The sequence below is a fragment of the Armigeres subalbatus genome, chromosome 3, assembly GCF_024139115.2.
Source record: "Armigeres subalbatus isolate Guangzhou_Male chromosome 3, GZ_Asu_2, whole genome shotgun sequence".
In the NCBI taxonomy this organism is placed as follows: Eukaryota; Metazoa; Arthropoda; class Insecta; order Diptera; family Culicidae; genus Armigeres; species Armigeres subalbatus.
The window spans coordinates 198,458,521-198,479,293 of record NC_085141.1 but is presented as its reverse complement, the minus strand read 5'-3'; the positions used below and the strand labels follow the sequence as shown (position 1 = coordinate 198,479,293).

The window sequence follows — 20,773 nt, the reverse complement described above, 5'->3', positions numbered from 1 at the left end:
GGGTAGAGGTGAATAACAAACAAATAACACAATAATAACCAATTTTGCTGTGATATCAGGTTTTGTTATTCCTATGTTATTTTTGAATAACATAAAATAACATCCTAACAACACATTTCGTTATAATAGTAAAATTTGTTATTTATATGTTATTGTAAGGAGAGCAGAACAACAAATGAAGAACAGATTATGCGATAATAACAAAGTTTATTATTCATTTATCATTTGCATTGTCAAAATTATGAATAATAACTACAACTCTGCCTAATGGTTTGTTGTTAGAATTAAACTAATAACGGAGTTAAAGCGCTAGTTGCAGTAGCTTCAACTAAATGATTGGAATTGTGTTATCATTAAGTTTAAGTTACTGAAACTATAGCTGTAACTCCGTTGCTAGTGGAATTCAAACAACAAACCATTAAGCAGAGTTGTAGAAAATCCTTCGCACTGGAAGTCCACCATACAACACATTTTGAAATTCAGCTTCTGGAACGAGTTATTGACCAACTACTAAATGGTAATTACTAAATGATGGATAACATCCTTGGACTCGACTTAGTTTTACACAAACTTTTTGATTATCGAAATCTCGATATTCTACATACGTTATCAAGAGAGCATAGTTTTGGATAATGTACCTCACAAACTCCACACTACAGACATTTTTCTGAGATTAATACAGATTTATAAAAATTGTATCTGGCATCAGAATGTATCTCTGGTTCAGAGTGTATCTCTGTTTCTAGGCATTGTGAGAAGTAAGAGAATAGTAACTGACCCACAGGAACTTAACACAACTTTTGTGTTAAGTTCTGTATACTATAGGATTGTGGAAGAGCGCCGAAATAGGGCCAGCCAAAATTTTTGAGCAAATCTACGGTATTGCTGTTGAAGCAATCTGACATCTCTGCTACACACTTCGGCTTGTGGCACGAAGCCTTTTCGGTATGCGTTGGGCTTATTTATTTTTTATTTATTTATTTATTTAAACATTCGTAACATTTGCTTAGGGGCTGTCCACAAACCATGTAGACCGAAATTTCACATTTTTACCCCCCTCCCCCTAGTAGACTTTTGTAGACTTTTCCGAACCCCCCACCCCCTTAAAGTCTCCGTAGACCTTTCCAAATTTTACAAAATATCGTATTTATTTATTTATTTATTTATTGTTGTATCCATCTGACATCATGGTCTTAATGTATTATACTTAATTAAATTATACTAAACAATTAATTGAATATACGTGATGTACGCAAACGTTGTCGAAATGCTTCCGTAGATAAATTAAAGTCGAATAAAGAATATGCTTCTCAAAATGCTCTGCAAATAGAGCTGATTGGGTCATTTGCTCCATAAATAGTGTTTCTAGCTGATAGTTGTATCAGTTGCCTCGATCGAAGGACACGTTCAGGGGCATAAAAAGAACCCGATCCAGCAGAGCAGGGCAGTCGACTTCCCTCTGATTAATTTGGCGCCATAAAATCCCGGTTAGTTTTACGACGTACATGTAGTGGTTCAATTCCTAGTAAGGCACAACGGTGTTCATAAGGAGGCAAATTTAACGGGTCACGCCACGGCAGATTCCTCAATGCATGTCGAACAAATTTTCTTTGTACCGCTTCTATTCTCGTGATCCATAATGTTTCATAAGGAGACCACACCACCGACGCAAATTCCAAAATGGATCTGACCAAAGAACAGTATAGGGCGCGCAGGCATATTGGGTCGTTAAACTCTTTAGCAATCTTGAGGATGAATCCTAGTTGACGATTGGCTTTTCTACTACATAAGCGTAATGCAGCTTAAATGTTAGTTGGTAGTCCAACAACACTCCAAGATCCTTCAGTTTATCCACACGTTCAATTTGTTGACCATTTATGCTGTAATCATATAATATCGGAGACTTCCGTCGACGATATGAGATAACGCAACATTTGGAAACGCAAACTTGAAGGTAGTTCATGAGACACCAACGTGCGAAGATATCCAAAAGCTTTTGAAGTTCCCTACAATCTGCGTCACTTCGTACGATGAGGAAGATTTTCAAATCGTCAGCGTAAATTAGTAAACCACCGTCGTATGTGATTGGACAATCAAAATCGAAATCAAATTTAATTCTCTGTCCTGAAACCAAATCTCAAAGTCAATTAATTTAATTTTTGTTGAATTCGACTCCTCCTAGAGATGTGCACCACAGCTGCAGACACTTTGCATCGGCGTGCCACTGCTTAAAATCTGTCACGCATCTGACCTATAGTTCTCCACGCCGGATCAAATTTGTAAAAAACCGAAGAATTTTCAGAATTTCGAAAAAATTTCGAGTTGAAATTCCGAGAATGTCAAGTCTACATTCCAATAAGTTTTTCGTGGAAATTTTAGATTAATAATCTTTAAAGCTTCCCGGTTATATTTCGAAGAACTCTCCGTGAAATTTCCGATGCTTTTCTTGAAAATTCCATGCAATATCCCATTGAATAATCATCCGTATGTAAATAACAAGAATTTCCTTCTAAATTACAAAACTATTCCAGGTAATATTCCGAGTAGATTTCCGTGAAAATTTAATTGTAATAAAATGTAATTTTAAGTTTAAATGGATATTCCGAAATATTTCCCGTGGAGTTTTAGAATGGATTCCTACGTTCTTGTAGATTTGATAACTATACACACTCAGGTAGATATTCTGAGTTCGGTAATTTTTTCACCGATTCAGACGGTAATTTGGCAATTCACTATATTTTCGGTAATTTGTGTTTCAGTTATGCATATCTGTAATCAAAATTACCGAATAACTGTGAATTGGTTTCGATTTAACGAGTACGGTAAATATTTTTACCGATATTCATGTGAAACAGCTTGAGCATCGAAGTCAGTAACATATATCACTGAAGTTCCAGTGATTGGAGCTGTTGAACATCGCATCAAAGCATGTAATGTCAATATCGCCATTTCGATTTTGTGCAGATATCTCGCCAGTTATAAATCACGTTATTTACGGTCGGTCGTGCCGGAATCAAAATTGAAGTATAAATAAGATCTATAAATAAGTATAAATAGAGCATCTGAGGAATAGAGGAATGAGAAGCTGGCGTTGGAAATCTATTAACCAGGCGCGGTGAACATTGCAGGTAAATTAGGGATTTTATTATACTCTATGTTGCCATTCTGAAGGCATGATTTTACATTCTGCAGTAGGAAAAAATCCGACAAGCACTTGGAAGTGCCGGACCGTATAGTAGCTAATGGACTATCTGCGAACATTTGCATCTATAGTAATTTTAACCGGAAATCACTCTACGGCGGCATTCACAATCTTGTGCCAATGTTTCAAGTTCTGAACCCTGCGTGAATAGGAAAAAAATATTCCTTTTTAAGGGACCCAATTCCTATTTGCTAACAATAACCGAAGCCAAATTCATCGAAGTGTAACACTAATTAAATTAGATCGAATTTTAATATATCTGTATAAAAAAAATGATTAATAAAATGATGCCTTATTATTTAAAGAAAAAAATAATAAAAAATAGTTTTATTTACAAACTCAATATTGCTTTCGACAAAATTTACTATTTGCAATTTACAGACCTGGGTCAGTTTTTCGGTAAACGTTAACGAACTCTCAGTAAATTTGACAGCATATGGCTCTATCGCAGTTTACAAACCTGTCGGTAATCTTCATTTTTACCGAAGTCATTACCGAACGTTCAGCTGTTGGGAATTCGGTAATCGAATTACCGAAGTCGGTAACTTTTTCTAAGTGTGTAGACATTCCAAAGACTTTTCCAAATATTTTGCGGTGGAAATTATAGAGAATTTTCAGTTGTAACTTTAGTAATTTTCTTGTAATTTCGAATAATTTTTCATGAAAATACAAAGGGCTTTCTTACGAGAATTGCAAATATTTTTTTGCGGAAACTCAAAGAGTTTTTAGTGAGACATTCAAATAATTCCTCGTGTAAATTTTCAATAGTTTCTTTAGAAACTCCGTAGATTTTCCATCGATTATTCCAAAGAATTCGCATTAGTACTTCCGAAGAAATTGCCTGAAATATACAAATAATTTCCCATGGACATTTCAAATTCTAAAGAATAACTTGTAGTAAAGTTATTAGTAATTATTAGTAGTTATTGTAAAAAAAATCAAAGGATATTCTAGTAGAATCTGCAATGAAATCCAAGTGGTTCGTTCGAGTATTTTGATCAATGTGGTAGGGTAACGGTACCAATAGTGGAGGTATTAGTAGATCGACAAAAGAAAATATTTTTAAAAAATTGATTTATGGGAAATTTACAGCTTTAATATCTTAGTCAATAGATAAACTAATAAATTTGCTAACAAAAATGAGATAGATGTCATTTAAAATCAACATTCAACAAATATTACTTGCACCACTATGGGTACACTGTTCCTTTAGTGGCGGTAAAAATTAATTTCGGTTCCCATAGTAGTGCTATCCATTGGTTTCTTATGAGACTCGCCACTATTGGTACAGTTGCACCACTATAGGTGCAAAGGAGTCAATTTTGTTAAGGAAAACTATTGTTTTCAATAGTTTTTCAAGCGAAATCTTAAGATAAGTTGCATTTAACAGGATATTTAAAGCACGGCGCATCAACTGAATCCATCGTAAAGTGTATAAATATGATAAATCTCATTAGAACCCCACTACCTCCACTATTGGTGCTACCTCCACTAAGTTTACGGTTACCCTATATAAAAAGGCTTGAATTCACTTAGCCAGCACCTTCTCGGAGCGATGGGTGCAGTTGATCTCCAGAAATATCAAATCAGAGACTAACCCGCCGGCAATCTGGCGGCTATTACCACTCGCGGAAAACTGCGTGAGATACTTTTTTAGCAAGCTATCATGATTAGAGATGTCGCAATTTAGTCAATTTCTTTGACTAATCGATTCATCGTTGTGATAACCGATTAATTTTTAATCGATTACTAACCAACAATTAATCGATTAAATAATCGACAAATATCGAGAGTAATCGATTAGCTCGTTTCATTTATTTAGTTTACATCTAAACAGATAACACTGAATCAACAATATGACGCTACAATACACTGTTCGAGGCCGCATCTCTCAATCCTCGAATGCGCCACACGCTCGCCAAGTCGTTTTGTACCTAGTCAGCCCACCTCGCTCGCTGCGCTCCACGCCGTCTCGTACCTGTTGGATCGGAAGCGAACACCATCTTTGCAAGGTTGTTGTCCGGCATTCTTGCAACATGCCCTGCCCATCGTACTCTTCCGGCTTTAGCTACCGTAGAGCTGAGCGAGTTCATGGTGCCAAACGCGGGGCACTGGTGATGCATTTCAACTTGTTTTACACAGTTTACACAGTTTTACACTTGTTTTACACAGGAAATAATATGGCCCCCAACACAAAGTGAGCGAGAACAAAGTGTTTTATCACTTTTTGTTGGGGGGCCTATCCGATTCTGTGTTTTTTCTAACTGACTTGTTTTATGGCTTATAATGATTCGAAACAGATTTTGCCTCTCTTTTATCGTTGTTCTTTGTCTATTGAGAATGATTTCTGCAAACCATGATATATTATATTAGCTTTCCTTCTAATATATCATAAACAGTAATTGAGACTTTTCTATTTCTATTTTCAGAAAACGAACCTGTTGCTGATAAATCTCCTTCATCACCAACTAGGCGAAAACTTCCCAAAACACCGGTATAAATCTACTAAATTATCATCACCTTATTTTAGACGTATTCAAAATACATAAACCGTTCATCTTAATTCACATAATGTAAACACTTATCACAAAATAGGATTGGAAAATATAATTGGATTGATTTGGACAGTCTGAAAGGATACCAATCATCAGTTTCGAAGGATGTTGGTTTACAATGAAAGCTATTTGTACATTTTGAGTACTGCTTTATCGAAACTCCTAATTATAAATTGTCTTTAAGCCCTTTAGAGTGAGCTACATATATCAGTGAAGGTTATCAATAATTAACAAATATTTAACGTACTATTAAAAGTAAATTAATTATTTTTACACACTCTCCACAGTTATGCAACACTTGATAATGCTCACAGTTATCATCATGCTATGTTTATATTAGGTAAGTGAATTAAGCAATTCACTCGACTTGTACGCGAATGGAACGTCTAAAAACACTCGTTGAACACACTTGAATAAAAAGCTGAGCATGCTCAGCTTTTGGCAAGTCAATTGAATTGAAATTACTTGGAAAACTCACTTGCTCAAACAAAACGTAGCATTACTTTTCATAAAATCAAGAATCAATCACTTCGACACGAATCGATTTTTAGTTAAGATTTGAACCTTATTATTATTATTATTATTATTATTATTATCTTTATTAAAGAGGTTTTCGGCCCTGGGCCGGTTCACCTCGTAGATTTGAACCTTTTATCCATAATGCCTTTTAACTCAACACATTAAGATATGGTAATGTGGAGCAAAATGGGCATATGGTACAAGACGGACACCCTGTTTTTAGCACGGGACTGACACTTGTATTCATCCACCACATTTTGTTTCGTTCTTCTTCTTCTTCTTCTTCTTTGTTTGTCTTTTGTTTCGTACATTAATAAAAATCCTCACATTTTTATTGGCAAAAATCTAAAGAAATTTACAAATAAATTTTATGTGTGCGTTAATAACCACCCACTATAGGTGAATCCACATAAAAGTTATTAGTTAATAAGAGTTATGTGTATTTCCACATATATGCTATGCGAATTCACATAGCCGTTATGTGGGAAATGCTATAGTCAAGATTTATCTGTGCCGCACATAATGGATATGATTGGATTTTTGTCAGTGTAGGCAACATTGGAAATTCCGCACTGTCAGCCATAAGGGTAATCGCGGGAAGGAAAAATATAGGTGCAGTCCACACTGACTGTTCCACAAACGAAAAGCAGAAGAAAGGGGATTGCATCTATAAGGTACACTAGGGGAAGTGGAAAAGGAAAAATCGATAGTGCATGTTTGAACTTGTGTAAAATCAGTTTAAATGATCTAAATGCATTCAATTAAAAAGGGGTATCAAAAACAGTGAATTTTGCACCAACTGTGCGGTAATTCATACCATTTTGGTTGCTTGAAATTTATGGAAAAAGATTTAAAAATTAGGGGTGTTTTTCCACCTAATCCAGTGGGATGGGGTAAGTGGAAAACCCATGTTACCTTGACCTTCAATTGTGATGAGTAGTTACATATAACTAAAATCAAAGCGGTAATTGCTCTGAGTATCTTATGTGGAATAATTTCAATGGCTTAACGGAATAGGTCCCTAAGGAATTCTCGTAATAGCTAGAGGCGGGCTGGTTTTGCCTTCTCGAACATTAAGTGCCGTCATCGGGGGTGACAATGGGTCAAATGGGAGTGAGAATGGGTCACTGTTTTAACTATATAGAATGCTTGTAGAATAGATTTAACGTATCTGAGGGCAAGAATACTAAATTATAAGAGACCTTTTTGAACGATTTTGTTATTCGACCTCCACACTGCCGGTGAGGGCGCTGACCCATTCTCACCCCCCAGACCCATTGTCACCTCCGACGGCGGTGTACGTAAAATATATAGGTTCGCCTAAAGATGAACTTTTTATAGGAAAAAATGGGGCTTACAGGGTTATAAACTAATCAACTTAGTTTAACGAATTTAGGTGATGTCCGTGTGTCCATGTTTGTATGTATGTGTGTGCGCAAAACACGTACAAAATTATCTCCTATTTTTAAGCACTTGTCCTTAACCAATTTGTTCACACAAAAAAAATGCATTTAACGGCAAAACTTTCTATAAATATAAATGAATGCGAATTATGGAATATATTCACCTACAGGTGCTATTTTTTTTTCTTTTTCATACATTTTTTTTCATATGTGAAAAATGTGAAAGGTATTAATACCGATAGGTGGATTAATCAGGCTTTTTCTTATGTAAATTAGTCCGATCACCACTGAAATCACAATGATAACAAAGAAGGAACATATTAAGATTCACAGTTATCAAAATAAACCCTGGAGGGAATTTGCGTGATCAGGACATTTTCCACTTCCCCCGCACTGTTTCATACCAGGGGTAAGTGTAAAATCTATAAATTATTTGCTTTCATGGTACAAACCACTACAAATTGAATGTGATTAGTTTATTTGTATTGTAATGGTTACCTATGAATTAAATGCAAAAAGGACAATGTGTGCAAATAAGAATTGATTTTATAAATGCAAAATTTTTTTTTCGCGAAACCTAAAATGACAGTTTAAGCGTTAACCGTGTTAGTGTATGTATTATACAAAATTTTAATATAGTATTAGTGTGGACATCAAAGAATATTCTTGCACAATGTTATGGTGTGGTAAAACTGTAAAGTATGTACAATTCCAATTTTTCATGTCGATTTTTACACTTACCCCCTTTTTCCGCTTCCCCCAGTGTACCTTACTACGAACCCACAACCAAAACATCAGAACCCCGGTTTCTAGACATAAACTTTAAGTTTATAACCCATGTTGAATACAGGTAGGGGAAGGTTAGGAGTTTTGATCCCTTGGAAGACTTGATGCCCCTCTATTTTCCCGAGAACTAAAGTAATTTTGTTCTAGCGTATTTTTTTTATAGATCATCTAGACAAATGATCATTATGTGATGAGTTATATTTTGGATTGACAACTGTATTGATTCTGCAGAACGGTATGTTTATTTTGACACTCCTTAAGATTTTGTTTGTGTCCACGCAAAATTTAACCAACTTATCTCAACAATGACCAAATGCTATAATTTTCCACACGACAAAGCTATAAATATGCTAAATGATCTGTACTGGTCAAAAAGTAAACATTTCATAACATTTTTTTGATATTTGGAATTTACGTTGATGCGTGAATATAAGGACACTTGATTCTTCATTTGTCACCTATACAAAAAAATGGCTGCTATTCGTGTGTAGGTTCGACAGATTAGTTAAACGGTTGGCTCTAAACAATATTTCTCGGGTACTTATTCAAAAGGACGTATCTGATTTTGTAAACAAAGATTCAAACATCGATTTGTCCAAACTGATGGCACTCCCTTGCAAACCAACACCACCAACAGGTAGCCGAAAGCTTCCCCTACCTGTCTGTGGTGATGGTTTGCGTGCGGGAGTGCCATCAGATTGGACACATCGACGTTTGAATCTTTGTTTACAAAATCACATACGTCCTTTTGAATAAGTATCCGAGATTTATTGGTACATTCAAAGTTAATTGCCTATATGCCGGGTATTAAGCCACCCGGAGTGGAAATTAATTACTATGTCTGAAACTCGATTATGCATATGTACAACATGTGATAGATTTTAGTCCGGAAAAAGTATTGGAGGGTAACCGCTCCTTCGGTCGACCCCAGTACGCTAGACAGGTGCTTTCCCTACTAAGCTACGAAGGACCTCCGTCGTCCTCCGCAGCTTAGCGGGTACTGATGAAACCAAATTCCCAACCAGCCGAACTCTCGCAGGTAGCAGCCGAACTCTCGCAATACCATACTCCTACAATTTTCAGAACTAACTCTCTCAGGTCGGGATCTGACAGCCCTACTTCATTGAGCGCCGTTGCTGATGAAGCATGTTGTTTTATTGAGCTTTTTGAAATTCATTAATTGTCATGAAAACATACGCTTGCAATCAAAGGTGCCTGCGATGCGTGATTTCGCGCGCACTGAAACATAAGGGTGCGGCCAGAGTAGACGCGAAGTGCGAAGCGAAGCGAAGCGTCCATACGATTTGACAGCTCCTTATTATTGATTGTTATTCCTTTGTGTGGAATTTTCGCGCCGCGTAGACGCGTCTACTCTGGCAGGCACCTAAGTAACTGCACGCGCGCCACAACACATATCGCAGCTACCTTCGATTGTTTTCAAGGCAATTAATGAATTTCTCGCTTAACTTTTCAAAAGGACCTAAGTAACATTTTTTTCATGATTTAATTTGAGTACTGTAATCAAAAGCTTTCATGTTGTTCTGTTGATTGCGCTATTCAAATTAATTCATGAAATAAATGTTACTTAGGTCCTTTTGAAAAGTTAAGCGAGATTTCAAAGTGCTCAACCATCCAGGGCTTTTCCATCCAATTTCCTGTACGAAATAGTAACAGAGGTGTATTTTCCCATACATTTCGGCTGAAACTCCCATATTAACAATCAATTGCGCCAGCTTATGCAAAAACCGATCAGGCTGAAATTTTCAGAGAATGATTTTCTTACCTAAAGGCATAATCCTGGAGGGTGCCCCGTAGAATCAGACGACTTTTTGTATCCTGGGCCAGTCTAAATTGTGTACAAAAATACATATGAGGGAGTTAGTTCTGAAAATGTATTGCGAGAGTTCGGCTGGTACCTGGTGCTGGGTATTTGGTTTCATCAGTACCCGCTAAGCTGCAGAGGACGACGGAGGTCCTTCGTAGCTTAGTATAGGGAAAGCAACTGTCTAGCGTATTGGGGTCGTGGGATCAAAGCCCACATGTTGTACATATGCATAATCGAGTTTCAGACATAGTAATATTTATTGAATAGATATCATAGAAAAGGGATCTAGTCTCCCCAAAGTTTAAGATTGCATACGCTGTTGAATTCCATATTAAAAACCGTCCATGAATACGCATAGCAAGTCGGAAAATCTGCGTATTTCAGAGAGAAAAGATTAAAAAAAATGTATATAGCACCTTTTTACCTGTATCAAAGCAAGGTCTTAGAGAAGGATCAATTTTGGACAGCACTCCAGAAAAATCGCTTGTGTATCAATAACAACAACAATTAACAGACTGCCACATATCAGTGAATTTCAATTTTACACTTCTTAGAGAGTCTGTGCGAAAACCGCGTAAGTTTATTTATTTTTGGCAGTGATACATAGGAAATCAGAAAAGGGAATCAAGTCTTCCCAGTATCCCCTAATGGTACATCATGTTAGTAATATGCTATTATTTCAAAAACCATCATACTCACATGTAAACAGAATACTAAAATAAGACATTTGTGCCAACTACTTAAGGGTTTAAGTTGAAATGAACATTTTCTTCATAATACTAAAAAGTAAAAGGTTGAAATAATTTCATATAAGGATATCGGAGAAATTTTGGAGATCTAGAACTTTAATTCTTACATAGAGGTAACTGTATAGAAGAATATTGCGCTTTAAAAAAACATATTTTTTCTAGATATTTATGTAGACGTTAAGTTTATCGTGAGTTATGAGTTTCCAAATTGCTTAAATTGACAATATCAGTCAAAATATTTTTAATTGTAGTCAAATTATTTTTTATTGTAGCTAAGTGCTTCGTAATTGTGAGAGAGTGTACTTTTTTTTTGAAATACATTATTTTGTCTTATGCTAGAAACAGGCATACAACGTAATCGTTTTAGAGTAACAGCAAGGTACACCAGGATAAGTCTGGTAAATGAAAACTCTAGCTTTTCAGAATAAAAAATGATTTTGAGGTTTACGCGCTGCAATCATGGTTAAAATTATGTAGTTAACAAATGTATGCACTTGCAAAAAGGCATTGAGTACTGTCTCATTCAATTTCAGCACTTGATTGTATTTTCACAGATACGTATTTCGACCTCAACAGTAGGCCGTTTTCAGGGTCTTGTACTTGACTCGAGTCAAGCACGATACACTGAAGGCGGCCTTACTTCTTCAATGCCTCTACAACGCAACTGGAGCTTGGCCTGCTTTTCTATTTAGTGTTTAATAGGCACAGAAAAGCAGTTACTTATTGAAAGCGTTTCTATGCCCTTAATTTGCATGAATATGTATCATGTATGATGTGCAACTACGCCCACAATATTTTCTTCTTTTTGTATACATGATTCATGCGTCCGCGCCACACACCATTTTCTAATTTCCCTCCGAGTATTGTACGCAGCACTTTTCGGTCGAAAACCCCGAAAGCTCTCCGGTCCGCCTCTTTTAACGTCCTTGCTTCCTGTCCATAAAGGGCCACTTTCACTTCACGAGAAACGTCATTGTCACCGATCCAAGGTAAACAAATTCTTCAACAACTTCGAACACATCTCCATCAAGTACTACCTCTGCACCAACACCACTAGGTCTTCTTCTATCTCTACCAGCCACCGTGTACTTTGACTTGGTAGAGTTAATGATTAAGCCTACCCTCGCCGTCTCCCTCTTCAGTGGGACAAAAGCCTCCATTACTGGAATCGAAATAAGGTCGATGTCGTCCGCCGTCTCTTTATTATGATATTTATTATAGTAAATGGCGCAATCTGAATAGGCTACAAGATGGACCGAAAATTGAACTCACCATCCCCGGATTGGCAATCCGACTCCTTTCTGTTGTTCAATCAAGTGTAGAAATAAAATGGGATACTACCAACTCGCCTATGACAAGTGAAACCATTGCATTAAAAAGTTTTACATTAGCGATCCTATATTATTACCTATGTATCATTATAGAACAATCTAATCAAATAGTACACTGCCAGCCTTCAACTTATATCCACAATTTCTCTTGAAGCTTTGCTTAGTTTAGCTTGATTGACTGTACCCATCGTAGTTGCTAGTCGGGATTGACCAAGAAACAACGAATAATCTACAGCTCACCAATTAAAAAGTTTTCTCGGGACTAGAAAGCTATTCCCTCTATACATGCTTCGGAGTTTCTTTAATTCAAGACCAATAACGATGCCGGGCACGTCCTCACAGTCAATTAGGATAAGTCGAGGAAAATTAGTTATATATATATATATATATATATATATATATATATATATATATATATATATATATATATATATATATATATATATATATTTTTTTTTCTTCACAATGGAGGGGGAATCTGCTCAACAGACATCCTGGGTTGTCCAGGAAGTGCTGGGTTAGGGGCCACCTCCAATGAGGGAGGCAGGACTGCATCCCTGACCAGCTAAACCGTTTCCATTGCCGCCAAGCCCATCGTCCCTTCGGTACAACCAGAAAGTAATGCTTCAAAGGGGGGCCAGTGCATAACGCACCCTCGAGGTTAGCTGCGTGTCCTTGCAGCATCGAACATCGTGACTCGCTTTTTTAGAAGAACACCATGGTATCGTGCCAGCGCATTGCCGGCTTTCCAGGTGGCCTTACCACGCCCTATGTCCTCGGAAGGTGGGCAGGGTCGACTTCGCGCCAGCTTCCCTCTGCACGACTGGTATCAAGAATGATGATGCCGCGTGCACCCCAAATTGACCTTTCTGCGATAGGGCCTATTCGCCAGCACACAGAGGGACTTGCCGACGCGGTGCCTACGCCTGCCCCAGCCTTGACGAGGACCCCTTTCCGTCCTCGGGCTCGGAACCCGCCCGGTTGACCGACGCCGCGAAAGCGACGGTACCATGTTGTTTTTCACGCGGCCACTTGTTCGATAAAAGGATCGAGTTCGACCACAGGGCACCGGTATGACCCATGAAGCCGACTCCGAACCCTTGGACCACCTCTTATTTGCGCCTGAACTAGCCATCCCTCGAGTCCATGCGCCACCTTCTGTGTAGCTCCGAGACGATTTGGACGATAGCCGATAAAACGGCGTTCCAGCCAACTTCATCTTTACACATCCTCCGAACTAGGTTGTCCGGGGTAGTGTCCAGACCACATGTGGCAAGCATGTGGTCACGCATTGTGCGAAAACGCGGGCACACGAACAACACGTGTTCCGCCGTTTCCTCTAAACCAACGCACACCGGACACTCGGGCGAGGCCGAGTGTCCGAACCGGTGTAGGTACTGTCTGAAGCAACCATGGCCTGTAAGGACCTGGGTCAGGTGGAAAGTGATTTCCCCATGGCGCCTCTTGACCCACGTACCTATCTCCGGTATCAACCTATGTGTCCATCTACCCTTAGTGGAACTGTCCCACGCACGCTGCCATTTGACCATTGAGGCCAACCTGACAGTCCTGCGGATGCCTCTCGTGCCGCGCATTTCAAAGCACTCTATGTCTTCACCGATAACGATGTCAATAAGCATCATACCGGTGATGACGCAGAGTGCATCGTGCGACACGGTACGGTACGCGCTCGCAACTCTTAGGCACATGAGCCTATACGTACTTTCTAACTTCGTTCTGTAGCAGTTAATACGCAGGGCCGTGCCCCAAGCTGGCCCCCCATACCTCAGTATGGACAGAGCAACGCTAGCCAGAAGCTTGCGCTTGCTGGCATAAACCGCAGAGCTATTGGACATCATCCGGGACAATGCCACTATAGCTGTGGAGGCACGCTTGCAGGCGTAATTGACGTGGCTACCAAAGGTGAGCTTATCGTCAATTATTACCCCAAGAGTTTGATTGAGCGTTCAGAGGTGATCGTGCAGTTGCCTGCCCTTATCACCGCTTGCTGCTCCGACTTTCGGTTGTTAACAACAACCACCTCAGTCTTGTGGTGAGCCAGTTCTAACTTCCTGGAACTCATCCACTCCTCCACAATTGCGATCGAGTGGGCTGCAGTCAACTCCACCTCTTCGATCGATTCGCCGTAGACCTCCAGCGTAATATCGTCAGCGAAGCCAACGATTACCACGCCCACCGGGAACTTCAACCTCAAGACACCGTCGTACATGACGTTCCATAACACCGGACCCAGTATGGAACCTTGCGGAACCCCTGAGGTTATGTCAACACACTTCCGACCCGCCTCCGTGTCGTATACCAGTACTCGATTCTGGAAGTAGCTTCCGAGAATCTTGTACAGGTACTCGGGAATTCCAAGACGCAGGAGCGCATCTGCAATAGCTGCCCAACTGGCACTATTGAAAGCATTCCTCACGTCAAGAGTCACTACTGCGCAATAGCGAACTCCCCTCCTCTTACGCTGGATAACTATCTCCGCGGATTTGGTAACCGACAAGATAGCGTCTACGGTCGACTTACCCTTTCGGAAGCCAAACTGGTTACTCGATAGACCATCCGCACCCTCCGTGCGTATCAACAACCTGTTGAGGATGATCTTCTCGAGCACCTTCCCCGCCATATCAAGCAGGCATATTGGTCTATATGCCGACGGATCCCCCGGTGGTTTTCCCGCCTTTGGCAATAGGCCCAAGCTCTGCATTTTCCATGCTTCAGGGAAGACTCCCTCGTCCAGGCATCTCTGCATGACAGATCTGAACATCTCGGGAGCCTCGGCAATGGCCGCTTTAATGGCCAGGTTCGGAATACCATCCGGTCCTGGCGCCTTACCTACACTAAGGGACTGTGCAATCCCCGCAAGTTCCGCCACAGTTACTCTTCCCTCGTCGGCCACCCTGGCTCCTGGCAGCTCCACGAAGGGAGGCCAGGGGCTTGGGTCGTGACGTGGGAAGAGCCCCGCGATGATCCTCTCCAGCATCTCTGGAGACCGCTCTGTAAGGGCCATCGCCCCACGTGTCTTGGCCATTACGACCCTATAGGCGTCACCCCATGGATTCGCGTTGGCACTTTGACACAGGCCCTCGAAGCAGGCTTTTTTGCTTGATCTAATCTCAGTCTTCAGAGCGGCTCTAGCAGCCACGAACGCCACCCGTCGTTCAACACGCTCCTCTTCTGTGCGTGCTCGCTGCATCCGCCTCCTTGCCCGTAGGCAGGCGCGGCGCAGGTTCGCAATTGCTTGAGTCCACCAGTAAGCCGGTGGTCTCCCATTCCTAGGGTGAACTTTCCTAGGCATGGTGGCATCGCATGCACGCGAGAGTACTGTTACCAGCTGCTCGCCACTCAGACCGAGAGTATTGTGCTCGCGGCGGAGCGCTTCCTTAAACACCTCGTCGTCGAAGTATGATGTCTTCCACATACGAGGACTAGGCTTCGCCCCTTCTTCCGTCCGCTGAATGCTGGTCGTATAGTCGATACTGTAGCGAACCGCCAGGTGGTCGCTGTGAGTGTAGCCATCATCTACCCTCCAGTTCGAACTACTCGTTTGGCCAGGGCTCAAGAACGTAACGTCGATAATCGACTCGGCGCCGTTCCAGCTGTAGGTACTTTTGGTACCGACATTAGCCAAGTCCACATCCAACATGGCCAGTGATTCCAGCAGGATCTGCCCCCGTTGATTCGTGGATCGGCTTCCCCATTCCACGGCCCAAGCGTTGAAGTCCCCCGCTATCACCACCGGCCTACGCCCCATCAAGTTAGCCGTCAAACAATCTAGCATTCGACCGAACTGCTCGATCGACCATCGAGGAGGCGCATAGCAGCTGCAGAAGAAGACCTCGTTGATTTTGGCAATGACGAAGCCCTCGTGTGTCGAAGACACCAACTCTTGAACTGGGTATTTCCCCGTTGTCCATATCGCTGCCATTTGAGACCCATCGGTGACCCAATTACCGTTCCTGGCGGGTACCCGGTAAGGATCTGCTATGATGGCGATATCCGTCCCCCATTCAGCAACTGTCTGACACAGCAGTTGCTGGGCTGCATCACAGTGGTTCAGGTTTAGCTGCGTTACCTGCACTGTGATTTTGCAACACGCTTAAACGCCGGGCACTTCGAACCCCCCATGGGGTGCTTGCTGTTCGCAGCTTTGCTGGAACAGATCAAACAGTTGGGAGGGTTCGTGCAGCATTGTGCCTTATGTCCCTCCAATCCGCAGCGTCGACAGGGCTTGCTTCTGTCAGGGCCTTTGCAGTCCCATTGCTTGTGCCCCGGTTCCAGGCACTTGAAGCAAACTTCGGGTTGCTCGTATATGCCCACAGGGCATACCGACCACCCCACCTTGACGCTCCCTAACTTGACTACCTTGGAGGCGTCAGCTGCAGGTAGCCGAACCAATGCTACCTGTGTCCCTGCTGGACCTTTCCGTAGCCGAACGGCTGCGGTGGACGCCTCCACTTCACACTGTCGCCGCAGTGCCGTGACGAGCTCTTCGACTTCGGTGATCTCGTTCAGGTCTTTAACCCTTAGATTCACCTCCGTCGTGAGTGCCCTCACCTTGACCGTCTCGCCTAGGACTTCCTCCGCCAACTTCTTGTAGGCGACGCCCTTTTGCGAGACGCCCCGCTTTAGCTCGAGGATCATCTCGCCCGTCCGGGTACGTCTTATTCGACGTACGTCGGCGCCGAGTTCACCGAGCTTGACGTCACTCCTCATCGCCTTCAAGACGTCCGAGTACTTAGCCTCGTCCGTTTTGATGACTAGGGCATCGCCCCTGGAGCGATTGGCGCCTACCCTAGACTTTCTGCTACCCTCATTCGCCTGGGCCTTCATTTCGGCCCTTGACGTCTTCGGTTTCCTCTTATTCTTGACCAGGGTCCAGGAGGCGTCATCCCCCTCTATTTCCCTGGTCAGGGGCGGCTGAGAGATAAATATATATATATATAAATATATATATATATATATATATATATATATATATATATATATATATATATATATATATATATATATATTGGCTGGTTTGTTTTGATTCTGCCTTCCGTTTCACGATGTTCCATTTTTCTTTTCTCGATTCCACGTGTTAAATGACGTTTGAACCATTTTTAATTTGAACGATGTTCAAATGAACGGGGTTCAAATTAAAAAGTGTTCAGATTAGAAGCGGTCATATTACGTTTCACGATGTTCCATTTTTCTTTTCTCGATTCCACGTGTTAAATGACGTTTGAACCATTTTTAATTTGAACGATGTTCAAATGAACGGGGTTCAAATTAAAAAGTGTTCAGATTAGAAGCGGTCATATTACCGGGGGTCCACGGTATATATATATATATATATATATATATATATATATATATATATATATATATATATATATATATATATATATATATTGCAGAACTTTTCCAAAGGACCGAAGTCACATTTTTCATGAATAAATTTGAATATTGCAATCAACAGACCAATATGGAAGCTTTTTATTGCAGTACACAAATTAATTCTTAAAAATGTTACCTAGGTCCTTAGTCTTAAAAACCTGGGAGGGAGCTCTCGATACTACACATCAAATAAATAAATACTGTCGTCAGATAACAAGCAAATTTTCAACAAGAATAAACAATCAACGTAGGCGATACCTGAAAAGACCAAATTTTGTTTTGTGTGTTATTGTTGTTATATTGCCTTAGAAAGTTTTCTTGACGAGAGTTTTGTTCTCGGCTCGCATTGACATGTCATGACAGCAAGATTTCGGTTCAGCTTGACAAACATATTTTTGCCTTTCTCGAACAACAAAGTTGTACCGAAAGGCTATCATTTCCCTATGAAAACGAACTTTTTATAGAAGGCTCGGAAACCCATAGTGTTATATACCAATCGACTCAGCTCGACAAACTGAGCACATGTCTGTCTGTCCTTGTGTATGTATGTGTGTATATGTGTTTTTTTTTCTTCCTAAACAATGGAGGGGGAATCTGCTCAACAGACATCCTGGGTTGTTCAGGAAGTGCGGGGTTATGGGCCACCTCCAACAGCAAACGAGGGAGGCAGGACTACATCCCCGACCCGCTAAACCGTTTCCATTGCCGCCAAGCCCATCGTCCCTTCGGTACAACCAGAAAGTAATGCTTCAAAAGAGGGCCAGTACATAACGCACCCTCGAGGTTAGCTGCGTGTCCTTGCAGCACTGAACATCGTAACTCGCTTTTTTAGAAGAACACCATGGTATCGTGCCAGCGCATTGCCGGCTTTCCAGGTGGCCTTACCATGCCCTATGTCCTCGGAATGTGGGCAGGGTCGACTTCGCGCCTGCTTCCCTCTGCACGACTGGTATCAAGAATGATGATGCCGCGTGCACCCCAAATTGACCTCTCTGCGATAGGGCCTATTCGCCAGCACAAAGAGGGACTTATTGACGCGGTGCCTACGCCTGCCCCAGCCTCGACAAGGACCCCTTTCCGTCCTCGGGCTCGGAACCCGCCCGGTTGACCGACGCCGCGAAAGCGACGATACCATGTTGCTCTTCACGCGGCCACTTGTTCGATAAAAGGATCGAGATCGACCACAGGGCACCGGTATGACCCATGAAGCCGACTCCGAACCCTTGGACCACCTCTTATTTGCGCCTGAACTAGCCATTCCTCGAGTCCATGCGCCACCTTCTGTGTAGCTCCGAGACGATTTGGACGATAGCCGATAAAACGGCGTTCCAGCCAACTTCATCTTTACACATCCTCCAGACTAGGTTGTCCGGGGTTGTGTCCAGACCACATGTGGCAAGCATGTGGTCACGCATTGTGCGAAAACGCGGGCACACGAACAACACGTGTTCCGCCGTTTCCTCTAAATCTGCGCACACCGGACGCTCGGGCGAGGCCGAGTGTCCGAACCGGTGTAGGTACTGTCTGAAGCAACCATAGCCTGTAGGGACCTGGGGTGGAAAGTGATTTCCCCATGGCGCCTCTTGACCCACGTACCTATCTCCGGTATCAACCTATGTGTCCATCTACCCTTAGTGGAACTGTCCCACGCACGCTGCCATTTGACCATTGAGGCCAACCTGACAGTCCTACGGATGCCTCTCGTGCCGCGCATTTCGAAGCACTCTATGTCTTCACCGATAACGATGTCAATAGGCATCCTACCGGTGATGACGCAAAGTGCATCGTGCGACACGGTACGGTACGCGCTCGCAACTCTTAGGCACATGAGCCTATACGTACTTTCTAACTTCGTTCTGTAGCAGTTACTACGCAGGGCCGTGCCCCAAGCTGGCCCCCCATTCCTCAGTATGGACAGAGCAACGCTAGCTGGTTGCTGGCATAAACCGCAGAGCTATTGGACATCATCCGGGACAATGCCACTATAGCTGTGGAGGCACGCTTGCAGGCGTAATTGACGTGGCTACCAAAGGTGAGCTTATCGTCGATCATTACCCCCAAGAGTTTAATGGAGCGTTCAGAGGTGACCGTGCAGTTGCCTGCCCTTATCACTGCTTGTTGCTCCGACTTTCGGTTGTTAAGAATAACCACCTCAGTCTTGTTGTGAGCCAATTCTAACTTTCTGGAACTCATCCACTCCTCCATAATTGCGATCGAGTGGGCTGCAGTCAACTCCACCTCTTCGATCGATTCGCCGTAGACCTCCAGCGTAATATCGTCAGCGAAGCCGACGATTACCACGCCCACCGGTAACTTCAACCTCAAGACACCGTCGTAGATGACGTTCCATAACACCGGACCCAGTATGGAACCTTGCGGAACCCCTGAGGTTATGTCAACGCACTTCCGACCAGCCTCAGTGTCGTATACCAGTACTCGATTCTGGAAGTTGCTTCCGAGAATCTTGTACAGGTACTCGGGAATTCCAAGACGCAGGAGCGCATCTGCAATAGCTGCCCAACTGGCACTATTGAAAGCATTCCTCACGTCGAGAGTCACTACTGCACAATAGCGAACTCCCCTCCTCTAACGCTATCTCCGCGGATTTGGTAACCGACAAGATAGCGTCTACGGTCGACTTACTCTGATTCGGAAGCCAAACTGGTTACTCGATAGACCATCCGCACCCTTCGTGCGTATCAACAACCTGTTGAGGATGATCTTCTCGAGCACCTTCCCCGCCGTATCAAGCAGGCATATTGGTCTATATGCCGATGGATCCCCCGGTGGTTTTCCCGCTTTTGGCAATAGGACCAAGCTCTGCCTGTTCCATGCTTCAGGGAAGACTCCCTCGTCCAGGCATCTCTGCATGACAGATCTGAACATCTCGGGAGCCTCGGCAATGGCCGCTTTGATGGCCAGGATCGGAATACCATCCGGTCCTGGCGCCTTACCTACACTAAGGGACTGTGCAATCCCCGCAAGTTCCGCCACAGTTACTCTTCC

General features: G+C 42.3%; 1 protein-coding gene across 10 annotated transcripts in view; it reads left to right on the top strand.

The window, feature by feature from the left end:
- Nucleotides 1-20,773, top strand: part of LOC134225408 (regulating synaptic membrane exocytosis protein 1) — a 160,242-nt gene that overhangs the window by 54,197 nt on the left and 85,272 nt on the right. For all 10 annotated transcript variants that reach the window (XM_062705465.1, XM_062705464.1, XM_062705463.1 and 7 more), the window contains one exon: nt 5,632-5,696. In XM_062705465.1, the coding sequence (XP_062561449.1) occupies nt 5,632-5,696 (65 nt within the window). The remainder of the gene's footprint in view (nt 1-5,631; nt 5,697-20,773) is intronic.